The sequence below is a fragment of the Varroa jacobsoni genome, unplaced genomic scaffold (genome assembly GCF_002532875.2).
Source record: "Varroa jacobsoni isolate VJ856 unplaced genomic scaffold, vjacob_1.0 scaffold_706, whole genome shotgun sequence".
Lineage (NCBI taxonomy): Eukaryota > Metazoa > Arthropoda > Arachnida > Mesostigmata > Varroidae > Varroa > Varroa jacobsoni.
In genome coordinates, this window is record NW_019213608.1 from 285328 (window position 1) to 310887 (window position 25560).

The window sequence follows — 25560 nt, forward strand, 5'->3', positions numbered from 1 at the left end:
GTTAGCTCCCAGCACGAAACAAAGTCTGCTTATGCTTGAGTTCGAATGTAGACCACAACGTATGCCTAAGATTAGAAGGCAAATATATTATCTATCACCGAGATACCGTAATATACACTACAGCTAAGGTGTACAGATCGACAGCATCCGTTTCCAGATCTCCTGATGTCTTGCACTATAAGCTGTGTTATCCCGTTTTATGAGTCCTATTTGCCTAGTTCAGTTAATCTTCTACAGTCATTTCTGCTCTTCCATTGGAATTACGGGGAAAAATAAACCCTAAGTCGAGTGTTACTTGCATGATAAGTGCTCTCTTCATGCCTTTCTGGCGGTCGCTGGTCAGGATCAACAATAACGCGAGCGTGTCGTCAATTTTTAGGGCAGTCCTTAGCCACTGAGGTTCCAAATGTATGCATTACCCCATGGAAGAACGCTTTGCAAGAGTTCAGCGATGGCAGCAAGTTTGGAGTAAATATGTAACTTAAAAGACAGCCCAAAAAAAGGAGCAAGTTTACTTATAAAAAATAAGAATAAAATAAAGATTATATTCGTGAAAGTTTCTTGAGCTAAATTTTGATTGATCTTGAGCTAAAAAATTGAATCGTCAACTGTATCAAATACTTAATGCGCCAGAAAATTGAAAATATTAGAATATAAGAATTATTATAAAAAATAGGGTATTTCTAAGATAAGATCTTTAGAACGAATTTCATTTAAGAAGAAACTCTTAAAAGAGCGATTAGCTAATATTAGTAATAAAAGGGCTTTTATTGTTGATGACCGTCCTGTCAATTACTTAATCTGGGAGTGGTAATTCCTTCATTCAAGGATAATATAGCCTTAAAAATTGCTCTGGATGGCGATGTGGATGGCATGCAGTCCTGTCTCGTCGATACCCCGGAGATTAGTAACACATGTGATATACTGATCTGCTGTTTACCTTAGGCAAAATCTGAGACGAAGTAGCACACCATTGCCCGCTGCATAGTTCTCTCACAGGTATTCAGCCGAGGCCAAAGCGAGCACAGCTACTCGTATGGCATTAGAGCGTAATGCTCAAGCTTGGTCTTAAGTGTGGCGTAGCGCTTGCGGTAGGTAGTACGAGACCTTGATCAGCGTCGTGTTCTTACGCTAGCTGATATTGTATCGAACGCGGAACCGCAGAGCGTAATAGGCGCGAAAACGAGTAGCCTGTGCAGAAACGTAAGTAGTGTCAGATCGGGACCAATTATTTTCTGGGTAGTATTACACCGACCCCAAAAAAATACGTTCTTGATAAGAATTCGATTTGCGTCGGGCAAACCGACCCCCTAGGTTTTTAGTGGTACATATATAACGACAAACGTTTTGAAAGGGTGAAATAAGCTTTAATGGCAACAGTAACCTTTGTTCGTTATCGTCCATTGTTTGGATAACATATGAAGACAGCGAAGGAACTTTTCATTTTACCTATTTGCGGAGTTTATTCAAAATAACTTGCTTACGAGGACGCGTTGGACGAATCACAGCCAATAGCACACAACAGGTGATAACCTAAAGGCCCTGAATATGGTAAAAGCTGCTAATAAAGGTTCTGTTATTCAGTGTTACGCGTCACTTTTACCACACGCATCAGGTCCTTGTTTGTGGAACGTGAACTACAGCGAGGATAAAAGGAATAGCTTTAAAATCAGCTCATATCATTTTTTCTTCTATTATTAGATTTATTATATATTATATATTATCAAAGACATATAGATTATATGTCTTTGATCTAAATGTTAGGGACTGTGATTTGGCGCATTCATTAAATCATTATATATATATATATATATATATATGTGTGTGCAGGAAGTAACACGCTTGAAATAAAATTTATTATATTTATTAGATCCTCTGTTATTTGACAATGGTAAATGTAGCTACATTGTATGAGTTAGCTAAGAACTGTAGGCAATGTGTCGATAAGGTACATAAAAGCATATCCATAATTGAAAAACGTGTTCTTCTCATCTTAGATCACCATATCCTATAGAGAATAATTAGGCCAGCTATCGGGAGAATGGCACAGAACAGAAAAAACCACGGAGTCATACCGGCTGAAGCAGTGAAAGCAGGGTGGTCCTCGTAACTGAAATCGTACAACGAGCTTTTGATAACACTGTGTTCCGGTATCCTCATCTAATTACGTGTCAGGAGCATAAAAGGAAAAAAATGAATGTATAGATAGAATTCTAGTCTATTTAAGTTGACTATTATATATCAGTATCCAGTTTTCTTACTCAGAATATGGTGTATTTAACATTATCATATCAAGTTTATGAGGTCAGGTATGAATATACCTCTCAATATGCGGTTCTTATAGTTAGCCAATGCAGCTCGTTCATTCACTCTTCGATTGTTGTACAATTTTATATTTTATTTATGTTTATATTGTATCGTAAAGAGTTGATCAACGAATAACAACACGAGCTTGCAAGGGGAAGTAAAATAGGACCGATGTTAAGTACCTATGTAATGCAAGCATAATTGAATAAACAAGCAATAATAAAGTGTCTGTGTGTTAACATACAGATAATGAGGTTGTGAGGTAGTCTGAAGCCGTTGATTATCGTGGCACTTAATAACACAGTGTTTTGCTAGCCACTCATCCGTGTCCCTGCGATAGTCATTAAACTCTTTCGATTTCCATTCGGGATGCGGCTGTTCCTCATGACAGTCGTATGTAACAAGACGGCTTGGACCATGCCTTTGCACGAACATGTCAATTTTGCAGGATCTGATTGGCTATATGAGGATAAGTGCAATTAGATGGAAATATTTAGAGGAGAGGACCAATTTTAGTTTAGAGCTGATTGCTTTAGCAAACCAATATGGAAGTAAACTTTTCATATGATAATTATTGTTTACGTCAAGTGTGCCAACAATCGATGCAGGTCAAAAACGCGATAATTATTGTTTACGTCAAGTGTGCCAACAATCGATGCAGGTCAAAAACGCTCCTAGCATAATTTTTCTGCTCTAGGACTTATACTGGTCACCATTAATTTAACCTAGGGAAATTGGTCTTTTGGTTGTGAGTGGGTCTATTAACGTTTAGGTTTGGCATGAAACATGAAAATCCCACTGTTTATTGTCGCTTATGGAGGCGCATGTTGTCGTTTTATGGTTTATGGGCGTTTTTGTTGCATGGTTCTACGTTTCCACGTATAATAAAATTTATTTCTTAAACAGAATATTCTTTTTTACGCCTTTTCATCGCGCATTGTTGAAGAACCATTTTGCTAAGTTAGCGTCACACGTAAAACCGCGCGGACTTACCGCTCCTGGCATTGCCACGCATTCGTCAAGGCTGTAAAAATGGGTTTCGTTTTTTGTGCAGTTCGAGGGCATGAAATCCGCGAATATTCTGTATTTGAGGTATTGGCAATTCATCACGAGACCCCCGATTACTCGAAGTAATACGTCTTTCCGATCGAGTTTGAATTGCTATGAATATTAAAAAGTATAGAAAAATATCATTAGCCGGACCAAAAGCATCTCATACGATAACGTAGTGCATGTATACTATGTAGTCTGGTTATTTTCAATGGATACTGAACTGAATAAGTGGTCTTGGTGTAGATCTGGCCTTTTCGGCCATTATATGCCTGGCCTCGATTTAGTGGTTTCTAACTTTGGATTTCTCCTTAGGACCTTTTTTCCCTATAGCTACTTGCACTGACTTAGCGAAGCCATCATTTGACAGAAAATAAGGTTCAAACATTACATGAGACTCCGCTTAATTATAAGCATGATGCACCAAACCTTTTGCTTTAATTAAAAGCAGAAAGATAGTACCCGTAATAGTAGTAGAAGTAGTAGTAGTAAATGTAGTTTAGACTCCACATAGATGACTAAGTGTGAGCCTAGTATATTTTGAGTTTATTCTTGTATAGCTAGCTATAAACAATTCACTTCGAAAAATTCTACAGTTCTATAGCAGGTGGCTTTAGATTTAAAGTATTGAATTGGTAGACGGTATTATTATTGTTTCATTTCCTCCGTGTTCATTTAGTTGTTTTTACAACTCGAATTGCGGTATAGCAAATAATAGGTGTTTCAAAGTCACACGATTCAATCTAGTCAGCTGGATATCTAGCTAGCTCTTGGTAACCAACAGAAGCGAATACGATTTCCAAACGTATATGAAAATATCAGATAGTACCTTGTATATATTATGTTTAGTATATAAGATGGACTTACCCTAAATGCTACGTATGCCGCATATTCGGCTGCAATCGTGAGGTCCTTATCAAAGATCATGGACTTCTCGTCACATTCTGTGGCTCGCTCAGCTGTCTTGCGTTCATCAATTTTATTCAAGAAAAGTGAATTAACTAGATGACAGAAACATACTGCCACAATGCCTTTAATAAACCAAAACATCGTTTAGTAAAGCTTGAAAAAAACGTGTAGATTTTCACAGTACGTGTTTCAGCTGAAGTTTCTGATGATCCCACAAGAAATAATTCCGATTGGTAAACTATTATTATTCTTTGTACGTAGAAAAATCATAGAGCAGTCTGCCACGCTTTATTAAGCAAAACGTCTACGAAATAATCGATCGTATGTCCTCTCGATGCTTGTCAATCCTAGCGCAGTACGTACATTTTTGCAAGATAAACCATCGCTCCAACACGACATTGCTCATAGATCTTTGATAATATAGGGAGAAAGCAGGGTTGCGTTCTGGTCGTAGCCGAAGCTGAAGATGTCCTGCTGCAAATACAATAGCTCATCGATCAAGTCAGTCAGGCACATGCCCAGACCGATAACAATTTCGAGCGACTCAACATGTACACAGTGTGATACGTCACTCTATAGGCTGACGTGGACGTTCTCTGCGGGCGCTATTTTATTTTATAGATGATTGATTTAATACGATTCTCTAACAGTGGAACAGGGATGTTGATTTTATTTGGCATCTTTTTATTTGATGATTCCAAATAATGGTAACGTTCAGCTTCGAATAGCTTGCAATTTCTTAGCTTGTTGCTTAAAGGGTTAACTGTGAAGAATCCTCGTTGTGAGTGCTTCGATGATTTTCTCATAATTTCATTTGTCACAAATTAATTTCAGTTAAATCTATATAACGATGCTACGAACCACACAATGGACGTTAAACATCTGTAATAATCAATATACGTTACAGTTTTACTTGTAACGGTATAATAAAAGAGTTGTTAGAAGAATATTTTGGGTGCTCAAACGTTTTTTTTCACTTAATTGTATTACGTTTCATTATCTCTTAAGGCGATGTTATTGCCGACCCTTTTGCCTCGATGTCGTAGAAAAAAACCACATAAAATTTTCAATCTTCCTTAAAAAAAACGTGTTCTAAATAGTTGTATATATTGTAGCGGGTAGCAGACAGCTAATGACACAAGAATGCAATTTATTCGAAAAACACTTTACTCTCCAGCAGTTCGATAGCAATGGAGACAATTCAGATCTTGCTTTGCCTTTCATAGGCACCGTAGCTATACACAAACGTGTAGCGTAAGAATTTTGTGCAAGACAAATCCTTGAAACGAAATTTGTTAGTCGTATCCGTTTTTTTTTTCTTCAAATTTCTTCTTCTTAGTGTACTCTTCTTCTCGAAACCTCTGCTTAACATTTGTGGAATACTATAAGGAATCTCGTAAAATCTGTTTAGCCACGGTTAGGTGTTCGGTTCATTAACCAAATAACTTTAGCCTAAAGGCAGCGGCCAATGCCTTTTTTGTTATAGACACTTAATAGATTAGGTACCGCCGAAGAAAGTCATTCTGGCTTTGTATGGTCATCCCTCCTTAATTCAAACCCGGTAACAAGGGGTCAGGTAATTTCTATCGAATGTCTGCATTTCCGTTCGTGCCGCACGAATCTCTAGCACGTAGGCCATTTGGTTCCAAAATGTTGGAACTTATCAAACATAGGCGTGATGCAGCTCGTCATCAACACATAAGGTGTATCTCTGTCAGCTGGTACATTGTATATAGCCGTCAGTTGGCGACGGCGAAACTATTTTTAGCTCCGCTTTTTTGGTACTGCCATTCTGCTGAACTAAGCCAGTAGGAAACATTTAATTGGCCAAAATGTCTACTGATTCCCGCTCGAAGTAGTTAGCATTTGACGGAAGCATCGTGTTAAAGTCTGTATCCAAGTGTCGTTCGGGGACAACAACCCAACCATAAAAATTCTGTGACTCTGACCCAGTTACTACGTCTTGCAAAACGGAATTTTTTCCTGCATTAAACGTATTTTCGGTGCTTTAAAAGTCTGCAATCGGCGCAATATCATGAATGTCTTCGTCAGTAGCTTCTTCTAAATTGAGACTCGGGAAGTGCAAGCAATGCTTGTTCTTTGTGTTCCATCTAGTAAACGTTTAAAATATGATAGAAGATTTAGGAAAGGATATAAGAAGCCATTCAACATTAGCACGTAACGCGTCCTGGCCTCGTATAGTGCTGATTACACGGGGGAACAGGAGACTTCAATTGGACCAATCTTCGATGCTGGGCGGTTTGTCGCCGTCTATGGGAAGCTGAGAGACGATCCTCCCTTCGATTATCTTTCTAATAGCTCTTCGAATCCGGAGTAGAGGCCTAAGGAGATATCATATGAGACGAAACGATTTCCACTACGCAACGTACAATCCAGGCCGATTTCTTATCCATACAATTAATCTGCTCAGAGCCTGATTTAGACACTGAGATAGGCTCCTGCCAACAAGAAGCAAATTTTAGTGATGGTCGCCGAATTTTTTCGACCAGTGTGAATCCGGTCGCTGTGCAACAATATGATCTGCTGAAGGAGGCACATGCTCCGGTCTTAGCAAGCAAGTTAGTCATAAGCAAAATATTCCAGGAAACTGCGATCGGACGAAGCGCCTACTGACATTGAAAATCCTGAAATTCTTTTCCTTTTCATTCACGCTGAAATCTGTTGCCTATAGTAGTCCTGTGGTCGATGATCTGTAATCGAGCAATTATTCTTGACTGTGATAATCATTAGTGAACGTTGTTGACGTAGTTCTTATTTCATAGAAAGTTTGACAAACTTCCTGTACTGAAATGCATTTAAATTAGAAACATCAACACGAAGTAAAAATGGCGAGTACACCATTATTTTTAGCTGATAACTGGATTGGACAATGCAGCTTTTAACGTGCCTTCATCTGCTAGCTTATTTTGTGAGTAGGAAGGACCAAACAAAGAAGCGCATTTGAGCAGGCACGTAAGGCTGACTATAGCTAGAAGGAGGCTGGAGACTGTGATAATCGTTAGGTGCCACACTGTCGGGCAGCGCAGAAAGCTTGCCCTAAAAGTAAAAGCATTTCGCCGGGATTCTCATCGAGAGGTACCGAAAACTAGTGATTTATTAAGCTTATTATGGCGCTTGAACTATGGCCTAAGGATCCATCTAATAATCTCATACTAATAGTAAGATCTAATGTTATTTGCAAAGAAAATTTTCAATGTAGCTTGTACTTGCTCGAAAGTTTGCTATCTCGAGCTCGACTGAGTCTGTACTCTCAGTACTGCTGTTGAAGCTGTAGTTTAATAGTTTAATACTTGCACAGTAAAGTGCGTCTAGTGTGCCAGCGTACCAAAAAAAAGGTTATCTATGGGCTTCGCAGTTAAAACAGGCCATATTGATATATTGTCTCCTGTAATATCCGTACAGCCAATCTATAAGGTATCGATAAGTCTCGGATTATCGTAGTATACCTTATTGTACTGAAAATTATAAAAAATATTAATATAAAGTTGTGCGCACTTTATTACTACGCAATTGGGTGCCAAGAACAGTCGGGTTCAGATATTCAAAGGACTAAGCATAGATTATTATAGATAATGTCAGCTAAAGTTAATTAATTAGTTGGCTATGGTTATTACCCATCAAAATATAACGATAATAATAAATGACATGAAAATTATTCGCAACCACTTTTACAGAGGTTGTGTATAAAGCCAATGACGGTATTGGCGAACCTCACCGAAATGGGCACTAAATAAAACGCATATCTGCTATGAAAGGTACTTTATTTTGGCTTCCGGTAGATTATAGAAAGCCGATATGAGCACAGACAAGATCAGTCCTCTCTGCAGTTAAAAGTAAAGCATTGATGCATGCGTGCTCGCTTTAATAGAATAGGAACACAAACGCTATCAGGCGTTTATAGCGCAGGATAAACAGATTACTGCTCGAAGTATAATTGGTTTCGCCAACCTGCAATGATAGAAGTACTATAGATATCAGAGCCCACAAAAACCCCAGAATAGCAACAACAACTTTTCAATCGAAAGCCAACAGATGGTGCTGCCACACTTCTATGGCCTACTATGATTAGTAAGAGATTTATTTTATGCTTAGCTTTTCTTTCAGGTTTAGGGGAATGACTTTTGGTCTCTAGCGGCTTTTGTCGTTGTTTTAGTAGGACTGCTTCGTATACTACGATAATGTAATCAAACACAATGTGTTTATTTTGAACAACTCTATCGAAAATAGAAACTGAAGATTCGGTCGTACTTTTCCCGTAGTCAGCTCTAGTTTTTCCGCCATCTTGAATCGTTTTTGTACAGATAGAATCTCCAAAAAGTTTTCTAAAAACCATTCATTTTATCTTTAGCAATACCTTGAAAAAAATGTGATGTAACTAGAATCTAAGTAGACTAATAAAATAATTATACTGTACGTATTTTATTCTTGCAATCTATCATTTAGATGGCTCCATTCACTTGCAGAGTCCTTGGGTTTCCATCGTCATTGTTTAAACTCACACGGACAGGTTACGAGCAAAACAAGTTTAGCTAACCACAAGAAATACTGCTAAAGCAGAAATTACTCTGTGGATCTGAAATCTTTTGCAACTATCAGAAGTTGGTTATCTGGAAAAAAAGCGTGTTGTGCCTCACGCCCACCCAAAAAATACATATGAGCCTATTGTAAGGAGGTTAGTGGGCTCATTATGGGAGACTTTGGTGATAGACCTCTACCTTTGTCGTTATGTAGCCTAAATTATAGAAGACGTGCGAACTGACCTGATGAAATAGCATGTATACGGCAGCATATTATTTCATTGGAGTCTATTAACTGTTTTTCTCTACATGATAAAACCTTTGAAGCATGACAAACTAAAATTTACATCGTTATAACCTATATAATAATAGTAATAACAACATAGCAGTTGATAGCTGCGCTTAGTTAGTACTGAGTATCTGTTAGCAGCACACACTGTCATGCAGAGCGCAAAGGCTTGACATGTGAATAGATCTCCATTATCCAGGAATTAACGGGCCTTCGTAACATACGCAGCATGTAAGTGTCCGTAAAGTTACAGTTGTTCGTTTAAAGTGTAGGTAAACATAGCGATATAGGCATACTAGGTAGTCCAGTTTGAGGCCCTCCTCGCCTGACCTTTACTGAACGACGAGCTTATAACGATTGCCCGAATGGTTCAGCTTGTAGATGGAGCAGTGACAAGTCTACACAGAATACGTTCCGTATTCGACACGTGCAAGATGGCCGAATGAAAGATAGCTGGAGTTAACAAAAGCTGACTAGTTCATTCTAACAGCTGCAACTACTGGAACTAGGAGACGATTCGAGAATTTTATAGCAAGGCCGCCCTATAAAATATATGGCATACAACAGACTTGCATGGAGCTCGAGGCCATACAACCGGACATTCAAACAAAAACAAATATTTGTATTTGTTTTTGTTTGAATGACAGAAACAGGCCATATGTTGAGCTTCCAGATCGCAAATTACCAATCCATTCAGTATTGATTAATTCAATAAGATTAGAATTAATCACAAATGATAAGCAAACGTCACGATAGAATTGTCCCTGAATGTACCGTTCGAGGCGGTATGGAATACCTTGACGACATCTTGACGGATATAGACTCTCGTTACCGTGTTGAACTTACTGGAAATGCAGAAGCAAGACTTAAAATCGTATCACATGAAAAATTACTTTGTGTTTAACATGCAGCAATAGTCAAGAGCCTAACGCGTTACTATTCTGTTCTCACGCCGTTTCAATATTTTTTTTTAATCAATGGAATGGTTCTAACTCTGAAAGACAAATACACCCTTGTATCTTGACCATCTTGAGTGTCAAATATAAACAATACGGATTTTTCACAACTGTGCAATAAACCTGTTTCAATTATACTATCATGCTGAAGTAATTTCTGCGATTGTCTAAATAAAAAAATAATTATTTTTTAATTCAGTCACTTTTAGTATAATTTAGATATTGTCTTATCAACAATGTTTAGTTGTTTTTAAGACACAACTAAATGTATCACAACGTAACATATCATTATCATTTTGATAGATGATCTTTTGCATTTTTTTTTCTAGTAATTCCACTACTGTCAATTTTCTGTGGTCTCCGAGCGAAAAGCTGGAAATTTTTCCATCCCTTTACTGAAACTAACTAAATACCGTTTATGGAAATCGTGCAGAGAGTGGAATAGATGATGGTTTTATGGTGTATACTACATCCGGATGTTGCCGGGCTTTATGGCGGATGCATCAAGCTAACTCAATTTTCGCCGCGTAGCTAGAAATGTATGTGGGCATTTACGTGGTAGACGGTGATAGCTTATTACAGTTCCGGAGTTACTGACAGGGGAGATCCGAATCGATCATTTCACAAAGCGGCAATTCACAATATACAACATTTTTATTATCTCGCCAAGCCCATTTTCGAAGAACATCATTCGAAGACGTTCTTTCGACAATACGACTAGGGCCTGGGCAGCATTTTTACTACAAAATTGTTAAATATTTCACCTTTTTAAGGCGAATTTCTATTCCAAAATTTAATGCGAAACCTCGCTCATATTTAATACGTTTTTTTGGGATACCTTTACTTAGACCTAAGACAATTTCACATCTAACTTACCAGCAACCCTCTACTTTTAAGTGCGTCGGGTCGCCCCGACTCATGTTATCCGAAGTAACTGACAAAACGGCCAATGCCTTCGACAACGTAATATTTATTTGCGTTAACTAGCTTTGAATATTTTTAAATATTAGAGCTTACTGCGACATGTTGAAAATACTATTGATCTAGGTGTATATTCGTTATCCTTCTACGAAGATACAGTATTAGACCGGTGTAACGCATTGTGCTATGCTGTGACTATGCTATCTATAAACAAATCATGCCTAAACCTGGCGACTTTCATATGTTTTCACTGAAAGTAATGCCGCCATATTTACGTGTGCTAGTGCTCTGATGGTACTTGTGTCTTTACTATAACGGTCTAGTACAAATCATAGCTGGCATCCTAAAGCTAGTACTGGACCGTAACTACTAAGGGATCAACCAGCCCCACGTAATGGAAGATGTCACAAAGGGAAAATGAACATTGCCCTTTGTACTGCTGCAGGGACATATTTGTGAGCCCTTGAGCCATTTGAGAGGCATAGCTCTCTAGAGGCACAAGAAAACTGACTAAATTTCTAGACTACCATGAGGCGCAGTGTTGTGCTGTATAAGAAAACGGAAGTGAAGGTTGCTTTTATTTGGAAAAGGTATACCAGCAAGACCAAAATGTGTTCTCTTGCTTCTGCTAAGCCCCTCCAGTCTCTAGCGATTTAGCACAAGCGCGACCAGGTTGTCGAGCGAAGTTTATGCCAGTGAAGCAGAATTTGCCATTTCCACGCGTTCGAACCCGCAAATTGTGGCAAATCGTCAGGAAAGCCATTTCACGATAAAAACCCTCGGTCCGACTAACAGGCCAACGAGCGGGCAAGTACAGACTAAGCGAAACGTCACTGAGCATTACTATTTTCATCGACGAGAGATCCTGCATACTGCCTCCGTCCTCAATTTCACATGATTCTGTCCAGGTAACGAGTGTACTCGTTGTTATTATTATTATTATTATTATTGAGTGCTAATGGTTTCACAACGGAAATTTTAAGGAAATAACACTTTAAGGACTGACAAATCGTACACATTTTACCGTAGTACTTTTGGTGTTGTTATTGTTACAATGGAGGAGATTACCTTGAGCATTTTTCTAACTTTTTTTCACTTTTTTTCTATTATCCTTTAAGTACTCTGCCGGTAACTAGCTGAGTAAATGTAACGATACCTGCAGGATAGTCTAGATCGAATGAGAATGCCTCAGAAGCTAAAATAAGCGAATTTTCTTTCATTGTACCACTCTTTTTCTACAGAGGATCGACAGGCTATACTGTATACAAATACAGTATAAACAAACTAGTTTGTTTGTTTATTTTTTTTTTTAACTCCTGTTTCCGACTCTGCGTCGCGTGACTTTTCAAGCTAACAAAACTAACGGCTTGCATTATTGCCAGTATACACGGGGTGTCCCGAAATTCGAGGAAAGATTTTCAGTGGTTGATATCACGTCTTCCGAACCGTTTTATATTTGAGACTGTCACCGCATTTTGTTTTGCTAGATTCTTCATACCGTTCGTATTTGGGCGAACCTACATTTACCAGTGCTGCTTAATAAACTATGTCGAATGAATGTCTTGAAGATAATTAGCGAGTAGATTAAACGTTACATTGAATGGCATTTTTGTAAGCATACTTAAGAGTCATGTATATGTTCTGGATTATATATATATATATATATAGCTAGAATACCACTTATCTTCACCTGTGCTTTAGGTCTCGACATGTTTTAAAATGCCTGGTCCTATTTCCAGTTAAAGTACTCACAACACCTGGCCGTCTTGGGAAGCCTGTGTTGAAACATACAAAAAAAGAGGAACGCCATACGCGTCGAGTCGAGTTGAGTGTAGAGTTTAAATAATGGGGCGGCCGCGGTGGGAAGTTTTTGCTATGTCCTACCAAGCAGATTATGCTAAAGATCGGTGGGTGTGCACGTAGAAGGCATTAGCATAAAATCGTTAGTAGTTGCTTGTCGACAAAACGATCTTTGTAGCGGTTCACCTTGCCGCTACCTCCAATTTAGAGGTCCAATAATGAGCTTGTATCCTACGGAAAACTTTTCTTCATGTGCACAGCCTCTGGCAACCAAATGGCCTATCCGCGACGGTGGTGAGGCTGTCCTTACGAGCGATACAACAATGAAGGATTGGCTGATGGTGACTCAAATCAACCAAAGCCCCCGACCGATGGAAAGTCATGAGTGACCGTCTGATGATTGATGTTTTCCTTCGTGCCTACCGGCCGTAATGTAACGGTGAACATTTTCGGCTTCAGCTTATAACCTTGCGCAATGGTAAATTTACATTAGGGCCAATTGATCATCCTACTTCTACTTCATAGGAACCTTGCATGAAGAGCCATTCAAGGATATGCTAAAAATATTGGAAATTGCAAACCTCGAACGTTGCAAACATTGTTACTTGGGCGAATCGCGTGTCGTCTGTCCAGTGCATCACCCCGTCCTGTTCTATGAGTTAAGTACACAAAGCACAATGGTACCAAGAAAAATACTGCAGCCAGTGGTGGGAAGTAATCACGCTTTATTAAAATTGATTAAGTCACAAAAAACGTGACGAATAAATACACACGTTTTAATATATTGTGACAAATATCAGGCAAATAATAGACGCATTTCTGACAAGGTTGATACCTCACTTTTCTGAATACCGATTTAACGTTGAAGCAATGTCTTAGAAGGGCTCAAAAGTTTAGCCATCGCTTTATTTTTTCAGTTCTCTTAGCATTCTTTCATTTCAAATGTACTTTATTAAATATATTCACTCTTATACTAAAGCCCTGTTGTAACTTTGGAGGATTAATAGGTAAACACTATTCTGGTCGTATTCGAGCAAGCCATCTGCAGTGAGTGTCGGTAAAAACAACATTAATATAAATAGCGGGGAGTGTTGGGTGTTAAGATTCAATTCTTTTCGCAGCTAAGAATTAGCTAAATTGACCAAATAAAAGAAATCAAAAGTTGTGGCAAAGCGGACCTTTGTTACGCTATTCAAACTGCACGTTTAAGCGATTCCTTGACGTCTAATCTGTCCTTGTTGTTGAATGTATTATTACACCAATTTTATATTGAAATTATTATAATATAATGGTAAACAATCGATGCAACATAGACCTCTTAGGTTAGGTTGATATATATCAAAATAGCTAATAAGCTTTTAAAATAGCTTGAAAATTTGGAAACGAAAATCGGAAGCTCAATTATCTTTCCACCGACACATCTTCGACGTTGTAAAAGCTAATGCTATACTAATTCATCGATACCCTCATTTAATACTACGTTCGCAAACATTTTTCCTAACCTTGCATGGCCATATAGAGAGAGACAGAGAGAGAGAGAGAAAGAAGAAGAAAGTTTTATAAGTAGACACCTAATAGTTACGCTTTCCCTTGAAAAGACCGCAGCGAACCTTGTATCGCAATTCACATATATATATATATATATATATATATATATATTATATATATATTAGCATAATAAATAATGTATTTGTGTAGTTTATGTCATGCGTTCAATATTATAACTTACGGTTGTAGTTAGATATCAACTATTATACACAGAACGCTCAACGCAGACATAATCAAATATGTATCGTCGACCGGTTAAGCTATTAAAAAGCAAAAACAGACAATCTAAAAACCTTAGGTCATTTAACCCTAGTTATTATGTGCACTCCGCCCCAATTCAAACAACGAATTGATCTTCGTCATATGTAAATGATGAAAATAGGTATTACCACACGTACGTGGGTTAGAAATGCGATCGGGGTTGCTGCCCAGTATTTGCCGCGAAAATCATATGTATCCATTTTCGTTTCTTTTCCCTTTACGTTCTGTTACGGTACCTTCTGCGGATACTCGGCAATGGTTCTCTACAACATATTTGATTTTCTTCACAGCTGCATCGACATCTTCGGCGGCGACATCGAGATGGAAAGTAGCTCGAACAGAAGTTCGAGTTATAGGGAACATCCGAACCTGAATTTCTTCGCCAAGCTCATAAACTTCGTCGTGGTAGATCTAATAATGGACGCAATACAAGCCAATTCGTAATAACGTCCCCGCTAAATTACAAAAACATCCCATTCATCTAATCTCCCTGATGCACATAGTACTTGTATAGTAAAGCTAAAAAAAAAAGCTTACCGTGTCAACAAGTTCACAGAACTGAACTGGGTTGTATCCGTTCTTCATGTGAAGAATCGTCATATTGGTTTGAACCTTTGTCAGGTCTATTGAGAATATGTCATTGTCAAAAGGGGCAAGCTTTTGCGCAAAGGCATAGTTTTTTTCATGATCCTGAAAAACGCCATAGACATTAACTCATTTTTTTTTTATAGCGTTTCGTGTTAAATTATTTGCTTCTCATATACACCTGGCTTTAGCTAACAGGGTGAAGCAAGTGTGCAAGCAAAGTGAAAGCAAGTTCATTCGTCTCGACCGTAGTAGTGAGCTGCACTAGCTAGCCTATACAAGGTTGAGCTATTCAACTAGCATCCTTAGACGGCAATCAGTCGCGTTGCTCTTCACTTGAAAAACAAAAAACCTGTGACTCCAATTCAGCATACTATTAGCATTACACCAAGAGTGCTAAGTGGTCATTGACAGAGTACCTTATAAAGCCCTTTATAGGTCGTGTTTAATGCGACGATACCGGCTGCTGCCGCAATTCCCACCTGACGTAGTCCGCCACCGAGGACTTTCCGTATACGCCGAGCCCTAAACAAAAAGGACAAATTATTATTACGAACGAACGTTTCTGCTTGCGTGAAAAGAATTTCTTTTCTAATTATTATTATTATTGATAAACGCATCAAGAAAATTAAACTTCTATGGGGCCTAGATCGCTGTAAAAGTTACCGTGAGTAGAAAAATCAGCGATTATGCCTTCACCTGAAACAGCGTTGAGCTAGACAAATTGCTTTATCTGTATAACTAAAATAAATAAACAGATGGAATAGAAACTGTGCAGCGAGAACTTACCCTTTACAAAAGTCCTTGGTGCCTGCAAGAAGCGATCCAATGGGAGCCCCAAGACCTTTTGAAATACACATCATTACAGAATCAGCGTTCTTCGTCAACTCGCTGGGAGCGCAGTGTAGGTATGTAGATGCGTTCAGAATACGAGCGCCGTCGAGGTGTAGGGGCAGACGATTTACTTTAGCGAAATTACCTACAAATCCAAAACATACAGTGCGTAATTAACGCGAAAAAAACTAGACTTGATCCCATTGTATATTTATTGGTCGTAGAAACAGCCGTATGTATGTATATATATATATATATTGGTTAAGTGAGCTAACCAATCTGCTTCATGTAATCACAGTTAAGAACAACGCCTCCCATGAAGTTGTGTGTGTTCTCGAGACATAGAAGTGCCGTTCGTGGTGTGCAAACATTCTCGTGGGGCCTCAAGCGCCGTTCAAAATCCGAGATTAGGATCCGGCCGTCGTCTTGCGTAGGAGCCGGATTGATACTCAAGCCACCTAGCTATGAAAGAACACAACAGCATAACTTGGGTTTGTATCTTTCTTCAGCAGAAGAGAGACTTTCTCCGTGCAAGCATTTATAAAGTACTGCGTTAATGTAAATTTCGTATAAATTGCGCGTGATCATCATCGCGTCCGTTGGAAGTGGCTCACTATAGTAGATAGTGAATACATACACAATAACAATTTTACTTTAAGACAGTCGCTAATGTATAGCAAATCACTTTATATTAAAAGGTGATTTACTGTACATACTGTAAAACGGTGACGACACTGTTCTACATGTAAAAACCCCCTTTGTTAAAAAAATAGAAGGCTCATTTACGCGAATATCTAACAGAAATAGCAGGCCTCTTGTTACAAATAGATAAAATTTGATAGTAATGTAATGCAATTCCAATGAGATTGCGTCGATATTGAGCACCGTACGATTTTATTCGAACCAGGGGGCGTCTAATGTAAATAAATAAAATCAACTGTAAATAAAATAAATCAAATAAAATTTCGATCGAAAGAAGTCGTACGATATAGGCCCAAAATTTAGATAAAGTTATAATAATATAATCACTGAAATACATCATCATCAACAAATGGCAGCTAGACTGGGATATCTAATGCAGCAAAGGGTGATATTATACAATTATACCTTCACAATAATAGGTAAAAATACATCTAATTATTATTATTTTGCGTATAGTACGCTATCTTTTTACCTAGTCCAGTTAATACATCTCAGCTAAAATTGATGAACAAAAAGAATAATGAGAAACCTACCGACGAAGCACCACCCTGCTCGTTCAGGAATATGTGACACATATCTCCACACAGAATTTCATCACCGCGTTGCCTGAAATGATCATTATTCCAGCATTAAGTATTCCATTTCTGCAGTATTGTCACATAGAATGTCATGTTTATGACATATAATTGTATGGTAATAGGTGTTCTTGGTATGAGCACCAGACTAATCACGCATCGATCAGGGTAGCCTGTTTTACAGGCGGCTTTAGATTTTTTTTGAAATACTTATCGATCGATCGATCGATCGATCCATCCGTCCGCAATTAAGATTCACAAAGACAATTCTTCGCGATTAAATACTGAAACAGACTGATCAAGCCAAATTTAGAACTAATTTAAATAACAAGTAGGACCATACGTACTTGCAGTGTGTCATAGTGGCGCAGATGTTCGCCATTGTTCCCGATGGAAAAAACAGCGCGTCCTCCTTTCCAAACAGTTCGGCCACCATACGCTGCAATTCTGCGTTACCCCATATTTAACATCATACACACGTGAAGTAAATCATCATAATGTACTTTTAAAGTAAAGTGAGCAAATAACCGCTAGGCGAGACACATTTTTAAAAGCCTGATCATTACCTATAACCGTTGGGTCCTCGAAGAACATGTCGTCGCCGACCCTAGCCGCAGCCATTGCGTCCCTCATAGCGGCTGTTGGTTTCGTGATCGTGTCGCTGCGAAAATCGCACACGTGTCGGGCACGCATTTCGGCGTTTGGAGTCGATCTAGTTTCAATAGAGGACACCATATGATTATGACGGTAATGTATGTAGCACCAATAATAATCTGTCCGCGTTCGAACAATAAGGACGACAACTCCGCGTAAACAGTCTGTGCAAACACCCATATTGTCTGCCGTTTCAAATATATGACGCAGACATACCTGCTTCACAGACTTTTTTACTTATTTGCAGGCAGGTCAAGTGTGTGTGGTATCAATTTCGGCTATTAAAGTTACATGTGACATTTTACGCCAGTACCATTCACCTGGATCTTCAGCGTCTCCAGCGTTGGTATAAATATATTATACCTGCGGAACGCGCATCAACTGTGTTACTATTAGCAGAAATTCGTTAGTATCGTTTGACAAACGCCGAACTCAATCTATTGTTTGTAACATCGATCTCCCATCATCCCGGTTGTATTCATCTATGAATGAGTACAAAAGATCAATAGGGAAATGCTGTTCCTTTTAGAGAGAACAATCCCGAAGCCGTGACTCCCAACATCGCTATATAAGAGAATACTGCCACACAAAAATGCCAAGCGTTAGTAACTTCATGTTCTTCGATGCCCTATTTCGCCGCGCTATGTGATTGATTAAGGGGGAAGGTCCGATGCTTGGTCCGCATGCAGTGGTTCCCCCTCGTTAGAAGAGGTGCAAGGAGCCGTAACAAATGTGTTCTGGTTACATCTAGTCTCCCAACATCCAGCAACACTACACAGTACGATCGAGAAGTCCACATGCAGTCGTAGGGGGCGTTCACTGAGCGTTTTCCAATAGAAGTTCACAGAGAGAGGTGGGTGAGACAAAAGTGAAAAGGCTTCCTACCCTGGCCGGTATACTAAGACCATAATGCGACTATCTAGTCATCCGCCTCGATTTGCCGCCCAGTCAACTCAATTTCTAGTCGTGATATTTTCCGTGCATGAGTTATACATACATTTACACTTCATAAAATAATCTTCTCAAAAGGCCAGTTGAAACATATATTTCATATTGAGAATATATATTCTCAAATATGTATAAGTTATTTTTGTATTACATCTGCCTAATGGACCTGCTAGCCCTTAGGACACTTTGGTTGGTAAATATACTCCAGAAGGAAAAATACCTCTTAGCCTTGAAAAATAAATGTTCGGTGGTCAAGTTTTTCTTCCTGTAAGACCAGAACGCTTCTTCAGCGTATTCTGCAATACGCTGGTATGCGAATAAATTGGGCAACGAGGCCTTAAGAAAAAGCACTGTACATGAATCTTGTAATCATTTGAAAAATGGAAATTGGAGTGCCGAGGATCAGGATGGCCAGACGTTGGCATCCTAGGACAAAGACGCATTGTAAAAGGGTTCTCACAAAAGCAGACCTTCGACTTCCGTGACCTCTGTCGACCAAAACTGAAACATCACGCGTAACATATTACCTAATTAAAACTTACATACTGAAAATGCGTACACTAAGTATAAAATCGATTTCTCGAACCAGCAAGAAATGTGCGTGGTATATGTCGCCTGCGAAAAACCTGCCAGGAGCATGCGGTTGCCCAAAATGGGTTTAAGTTCAGCATCTATTGCTACGACATATTCGCCAAAAATGAAACGATGAATGCAGCCAGCTATTTCGAGTTTCTCAAAAACCGTGGGAACGACAATCGAGTATACGCAGTGTGCTTACTGACGATACCAAACGTTATCACAATGACTTAATTGCTTTCTTATTTTAGCAGAGGAATACCCAACGTTGGCTTTTGCTCGCTTATTTCTCCGCCCTGGTCCGTGATTATGGTGCTTTTTATGACCTATGAACTATGCAGAAACTACTAAATATATAAGTCTTATAACTATATATGATCCATGTGTGGTATATATGTACATAAAATAAAACATACATTACTATGAGCCATTATCAGTGTCACTTCACTGCGTTTTTAGAATTCTCTTGAAGACTTTCAAGGGTTTTTCCCTAGAAAATACTTAAAACAGTGGGAATGGACTACTCTATCACCGACGGTAGAGCGATACGATGACAAAATGGAGCAAATACTTTTTGCTTATTAAAGGTCAAAGAAAAATTCCTCCTCACGCATACCTGTTTTTGTATAAACACTTGTCACAACTCAGTTGAGCTAATCGGGTAACTTCCATCACCAATTGCAACTTACACTATCCAGCCTTTCAGGAATCCAAATAGCGTAACCGATGAGAGGGCCTATTTCACAGATCAGATTTGGAATAGAGTTACACACTTGCAGGTTTTTTGCGACCGTAAACCTGCAGAGTTTTGTTTCTTCGAAACAGTCGATTTAAGCTCCTGGATAGAAAAGAAAAACCCCCAAATCTCCAAGTAATAAGAATATAAATAATTATATCTGGATATATAAATGGAAATATCCGTTCCAATTTCACCCACTGCGATCGATTACTTATAATAACAATATTCGTTGTTTTTGCATTTTGTGTCTTCGCACCCGTGCCTGCCGTTTGATCAACAGATTTAGCAAATTACATTTGTATAAATACGCTCAGTTAATTACAAAAAAAGCTGTTATGATGATTATTTGCGAAGAGAAAAAATACAAGAAGAACAACCTAGATCAATTGCTTCGATCAATTCATTGATTATATTGAAGTGTACATTATTTTTTACGTAGTATCGCTGATAACTTAACTGGCCTATACTGTGATAGATGGAGTCTGGAGTAGTGGCTTTTATTTCCCTAGTAATTTTTTCTATATATAAGAAGGTCCGACCATATCGTACTGCATATTAGCAAAACACTTATATTGACACTGGCGTATCATTTTATTGTTACCTGAGTGCTTTTTGGCGGCTATCATTTTACCACGTATTTCGACAGCTGTACGTGCTGAAATTTTAGCAAACGATACGATCTTTTGCCGAGGGATCATTGCTTTAAGAAAAAAGTTCTGCGAAAAATATCATATTATTTGCTATGCTAAAATGTAACCATGTCATTGTCGAACAGGTGACGACGCGAATATGAGGATCTGATATGATTCATAAATTAAAAGGACCGTGTGTATTAACCACCCGTCAATTACCACGCATTTAATTTCGTTAGTTTTAGACCCTCTCATAGCAGTTGTGTTGAGAAGATCGCGTTCTTTGATTGAATCTGGGTGTTCCGAAAGATGCCTAAACTATTCGGATAGCAGTATGTAAGTGTAAGCTTCGCGTTTTTTAAATGCGAATGAACTTTTGCTCAACTCAAAGATAACTTATTCCGCCAAAATCACTAGATTCTGAAATTTCTATAATCAGAACTTATCCTTTGCCAATACACCAGTTCCTGAAACGATCGTACTGTGTAATGTAAGAGTGCGATCGTTTACCAAAAAGACTAATTCACTTATACGAAGTATGAGCATAAGGCGCTACACGGCCGACCAGAAGAGTTCCTCTTCCACTGTTGGTGCTCTACATGGTGTAGTCGCAGTATCATGGCCTAAAAAAGGACCGTCTACCATCATCGTCATAACACATATCCGGTACCAAGACCAAATAATCGAAAGCTTTGAAGGCGCTTTGGTGAAGATCCAAATAAGTAAATCGATTGTAACTGAGTGGAAGCGATTTAGCGAGAAGCCTGCTTCTCGTGTCGCCAGATTAGCACCGTATCTAAACGTATTTGCGTCTACTTGGGACAGGGCTGACATCTTCTATTAGCTACTATGGCAGTTTTATCGGTACAAGACACATTAATAAAGCGATCATGGTAAGCGGGACACCAAAAAATTTATTACTGGCGATCGAAGCATTGGAAATGGGGTCTAATCTTGATATTGGGCCATAAAATTGTCGAGACCCGCCGAGATTGACCACGCAGTCGGTCGTAATTGGTTTCATCCAGATCGAGTATCGAAAGTTGAAACGATGCAGCTCCGTAGACAGTTATAGCTTTTCCGATTTCCGGAAGAAGATAACAGATACCGAAAAATACAAAACGCTGTTCACCAGAAGCAATACAATTATGTAGATGTTCAACTATTGACAGAGGCTCGGTTTAAGAGACTGTATAGGCATAAATTAGTAGGTTTCGTAAGCTGATAAGCTCCTTTAGAGCTTTTGCATTAATATCAAGAGTTTATACATATTATTTTTTTCTTTTATTAATTTAAAATTTTTATGGTGACGAGATATAGCACGAGAATCTTTAGTGCCAGGAATGCATACATCGCTATTTAAAAAAAGGGTTAAAAATAGGGGTAACTTTATTTGTTTTTAGAGAATTTTTTTTATTGGATTATTTTAGGCATTTCTTTCATAGAAGATTCCGTTCGGGTTCGTCAGTTTTTGAGTCAGGGGTCTGTTTTTGAAGCTCATCATTCAGGGCATCTTGTCGTTATAAATAATTAAGCTTGCTTGACCCAGTTTTGTTTACACTTTATAACATTTATATAATCTAATTATTTCTAACCAATTACACTTCAGTTCAGTGTATAGTACACTTTCCCTACGAAAGCTACCGCCGATAAAGCTCTCTGCTACGTATGATGATAGGTAACCTCCCCACTAGAGTCGACGTGTGTTGGCCGATGAAAAAATCATGCCAACCTGCCATTTTTCATATTTGCATGTTCGAATCGTAAAATAAGTTTTTTTTTTTCTTTTTTTTTAACGAAACAATGATAATTTGAGCGACTCATCAGTGTAGGTGATGCGTTTGTCAACGGCTCTCGCTGTTGCTCCGGCACTCGTTGCGTCTTTAGAATTTCGATTCTTGGACCTCTTAAGTAAGCAGTATTAACGCTGTTGATAGTATTAATGACCTTCTTGATAGAATCAACTTGCATAATTATCTCCTTGAGTCATGTCTAGCAGGCGTCTTGGCCGTGACAGCGGTTTAATAACAAGAATATATTAACATAGATCGAAGCGATATGATAATCTCTATTACCAAACGTCGGCCATATCTGCCCCTATAACGCACGGGTGATAAACTGTTGGAATGACATGAGATCGTTACGGTTACGGGGTGCGACTACAGTTGACATTCGATTACGCGTCTTGTCGTTAACCGCTATTATGACAAAACGGGGGGGCTGGGGCTGAGTTTAATTCGGATTCCTAACAAAGGCTTTACTTAATATAGGTTACACGGAGTCGTGTCTGGTTACTGGAACAATACACTAGATGAGACTACATAGTACAACCGATAACCTAATGAGCTTAAGACGTACGCCAGGTTCGGGGGGTGGTAATGAACGTTGGTGGGGTAAGTTAGCAGCGAATTACATCTTTGGTCATTATGGACGGATTCTAGAGCAGTTCGATTTATTGATCGAATCTGAGGTTACGACAATTAAAGCAGCTATTCTTAGAATAGTCGAAGAAATCATATTGGACTCATGTTCCACATTAAAGCTATACCAATATTGTTTTGATAAGTATTTACATCACTATAGATACTATAATATATATATATATATATATATATATATATATATATTAATCATTGGACGTAATCTACTATTGTAAGATTAATTTGCTTTTGCGGAAAACTGACGTAAACAGAGAATCACAGTTATAGTTCATTGCTCTTTTATTGAACAACAGATGCCGTCCACATACTTTGTCCTTGAAGCTCCGCTGAAGAAACTCCGTGTGAATAACCCAAATCGACTAAAGCTCTATTATTTTACCACATGCTTTATGAGCGGCTCTGATCGCATAAGTTGTATTAAAATTGCATGCATTTTTTGCGTAGTGGTCACAAATTTACACTTACCTTTCGGAAAATTAACAACACATATAGAAGTGCGTAGTTGGGCTCGATTTCGTTGGCGGCTGTGTGAGTCTTCCTTTATTTCTTTGAAAACGGGATTGTAATCTTGCATTGGCTAGGATTTGGATGTGGAAGCACCCGAACGAAACAAACCAATTAAATGTGTCTATTATAGACCTGCACGCGTCTGAGATGTGAGAGTATTAGGGATCTGAGTGTCTAGGATCGTGTTTGCTGAGGCAATCTAAAGACCTCCTGTGTTTCGCGCGCTTAGCTATCATTTTACCCTCGTGCAGTAGCCGATCGTCTTTTGTTTGGTTGCTTCTCGTGACGTCACAGGACCGTGAGGGGTAGATCCCTTGCCCTCCCGGCCATTGCTGAATCATGCCAGTGACAGCAGCCGCGGAAGCAATACCGTGCTAACAGCCCTGTCCGAACGAAAACAACTACCTCTGTTATAATGTATCAACAACTGGGACGGCAGCAGCTGCTAATCAATTGAAAAAAGAAAAGGTTAGAAATCAGAGGTAGGTCGGCATCGAACGATCTATAATCGGTCATTAGGCACTGATCAGTTTTTCAATACCCCTTAGACGCGGTTTGAAACAGGTACATAGTGAAAAGTAATAATAACTATTTGGACATTTTTAGTGCGAGTTTTGCTAATGTATTTTTTATGTAACGCAAGATGAAATTAGGCAAGGCACCCTTGAATCTTAATTTAAGATTCAGTTTATTGGACCCTCTACTAATCGCATGCCTGGCATGGCTGAACATCATTGTGATTAATCCGAGCCTTTAGTAAAGAACTATTAACCGATCTGTAAAGTATAACATCTAGACAGGACGCTTCTGTGTGAATATTAGTATCTGACCAGCCCTCGAGAAACAACAAAAACAAATAATCTGAAAACTATCTTTGCCTAGCATTATAAAATCGTTGTAGCTACTTAATCGCACGCCAGCACGATACAAACTAAGCTTTCGTGTAATACCATAACCGCTTAGTAAATGAATGCTGTTAGTGAAATTAATAAGCGTGAGTGAACTGTTCGGCGTGCAACTAATTGCCTCCTCCCCGTAAATATGAGAAGAATTTAATATCCAATTAGAACTACATCTCTACTATCTTTGAGAGCTCCTACTTTAAATCTGAACTACTTTAAATAGTACATTGTTCAATTTCATCATTGTAGTTAGTTATAGTATTCACTAGTTTTTTTATACCTAGGTTGTTTTAGGTAGCTACCGTTGGCCTTGTGCATGTCGAGGAGTGTGCCTGTGGTTTTCACTACTGCTACTGCCTATGCAGTACCGTCAGTTCGGGTAATCGCGTAATCGGCTTCAAGTCGGAGATAACCTATCTACGCAATCTCTTAGTATGGCAAATTCGCCGACGCAGCACACTGTGGAAGAAAAGAGTAGGTTAATGATTATTCTTCGACGCATCCTTAAACGGGCTAGAGCTTCAAGAGTCGCTTTGATCCTCAGCAGACAGATCGAGAGGAAAGCTTGATTGAGTTTATCGCTCACGGATACCTGACAGTGAATTTTGCCACGAGTCATCGCGTTCCAGGGACAGCTGGAAGTATTTGTACCTTCGACGTCTGGTCACTACGTGTACTTTCGCAAGTTTGTCATTTGGCAGTTTGAGTTACTTATTTTTTAACATTTTTTTAGCACGCTAGTATCTGCTAGACCCAGAAAATTAACCACCCGGATATGGGTTAGTGAGTTGGGCGGCGTAAGGGTGTACGAAATGTGTAGAACGATTGTGTTTAATTTTACTAGTTACTAATAATTTTTTTTTCACTGCAATTTAAATTCACTCTA

At 38.8% G+C, this 25560-nt stretch overlaps 1 protein-coding gene and 1 long non-coding RNA gene across 3 annotated transcripts; one reads left to right on the forward strand and one right to left on the reverse strand.

Annotated features, from left to right (window-relative positions):
* Positions 1-1848: 1848 nt before the first annotated feature.
* LOC111262842 (uncharacterized) lies at positions 1849-24155 on the reverse strand. Of its 2 annotated transcripts, XM_022837425.2 has the most exons (12): positions 23731-24155; positions 17842-17987; positions 17623-17722; positions 17234-17306; positions 16274-16460; positions 15954-16143; positions 15584-15689; positions 15117-15269; positions 4225-4320; positions 3301-3468; positions 2552-2766; positions 1849-2110 (listed from the first exon to the last, which is right to left on the reverse strand). In XM_022837425.2, exons 2-12 carry the CDS (start codon positions 17966-17968, stop codon positions 1999-2001), a joined length of 1527 nt encoding a protein of 508 aa, XP_022693160.1. In that variant the 5' UTR covers positions 17969-17987; positions 23731-24155; the 3' UTR covers positions 1849-1998. The 2 variants fall into 2 exon arrangements, with proteins under 2 accessions (XP_022693160.1, XP_022693161.1); XM_022837426.2 differs by lacking the exon at positions 17842-17987.
* Positions 10766-14663, forward strand: LOC111262843 (uncharacterized). The gene is made up of 2 exons (XR_002681887.2): positions 10766-11878; positions 13031-14663. It is a non-coding gene; the product is annotated as an uncharacterized LOC111262843 (long non-coding RNA).
* Positions 24156-25560: the final 1405 nt, after the last annotated feature.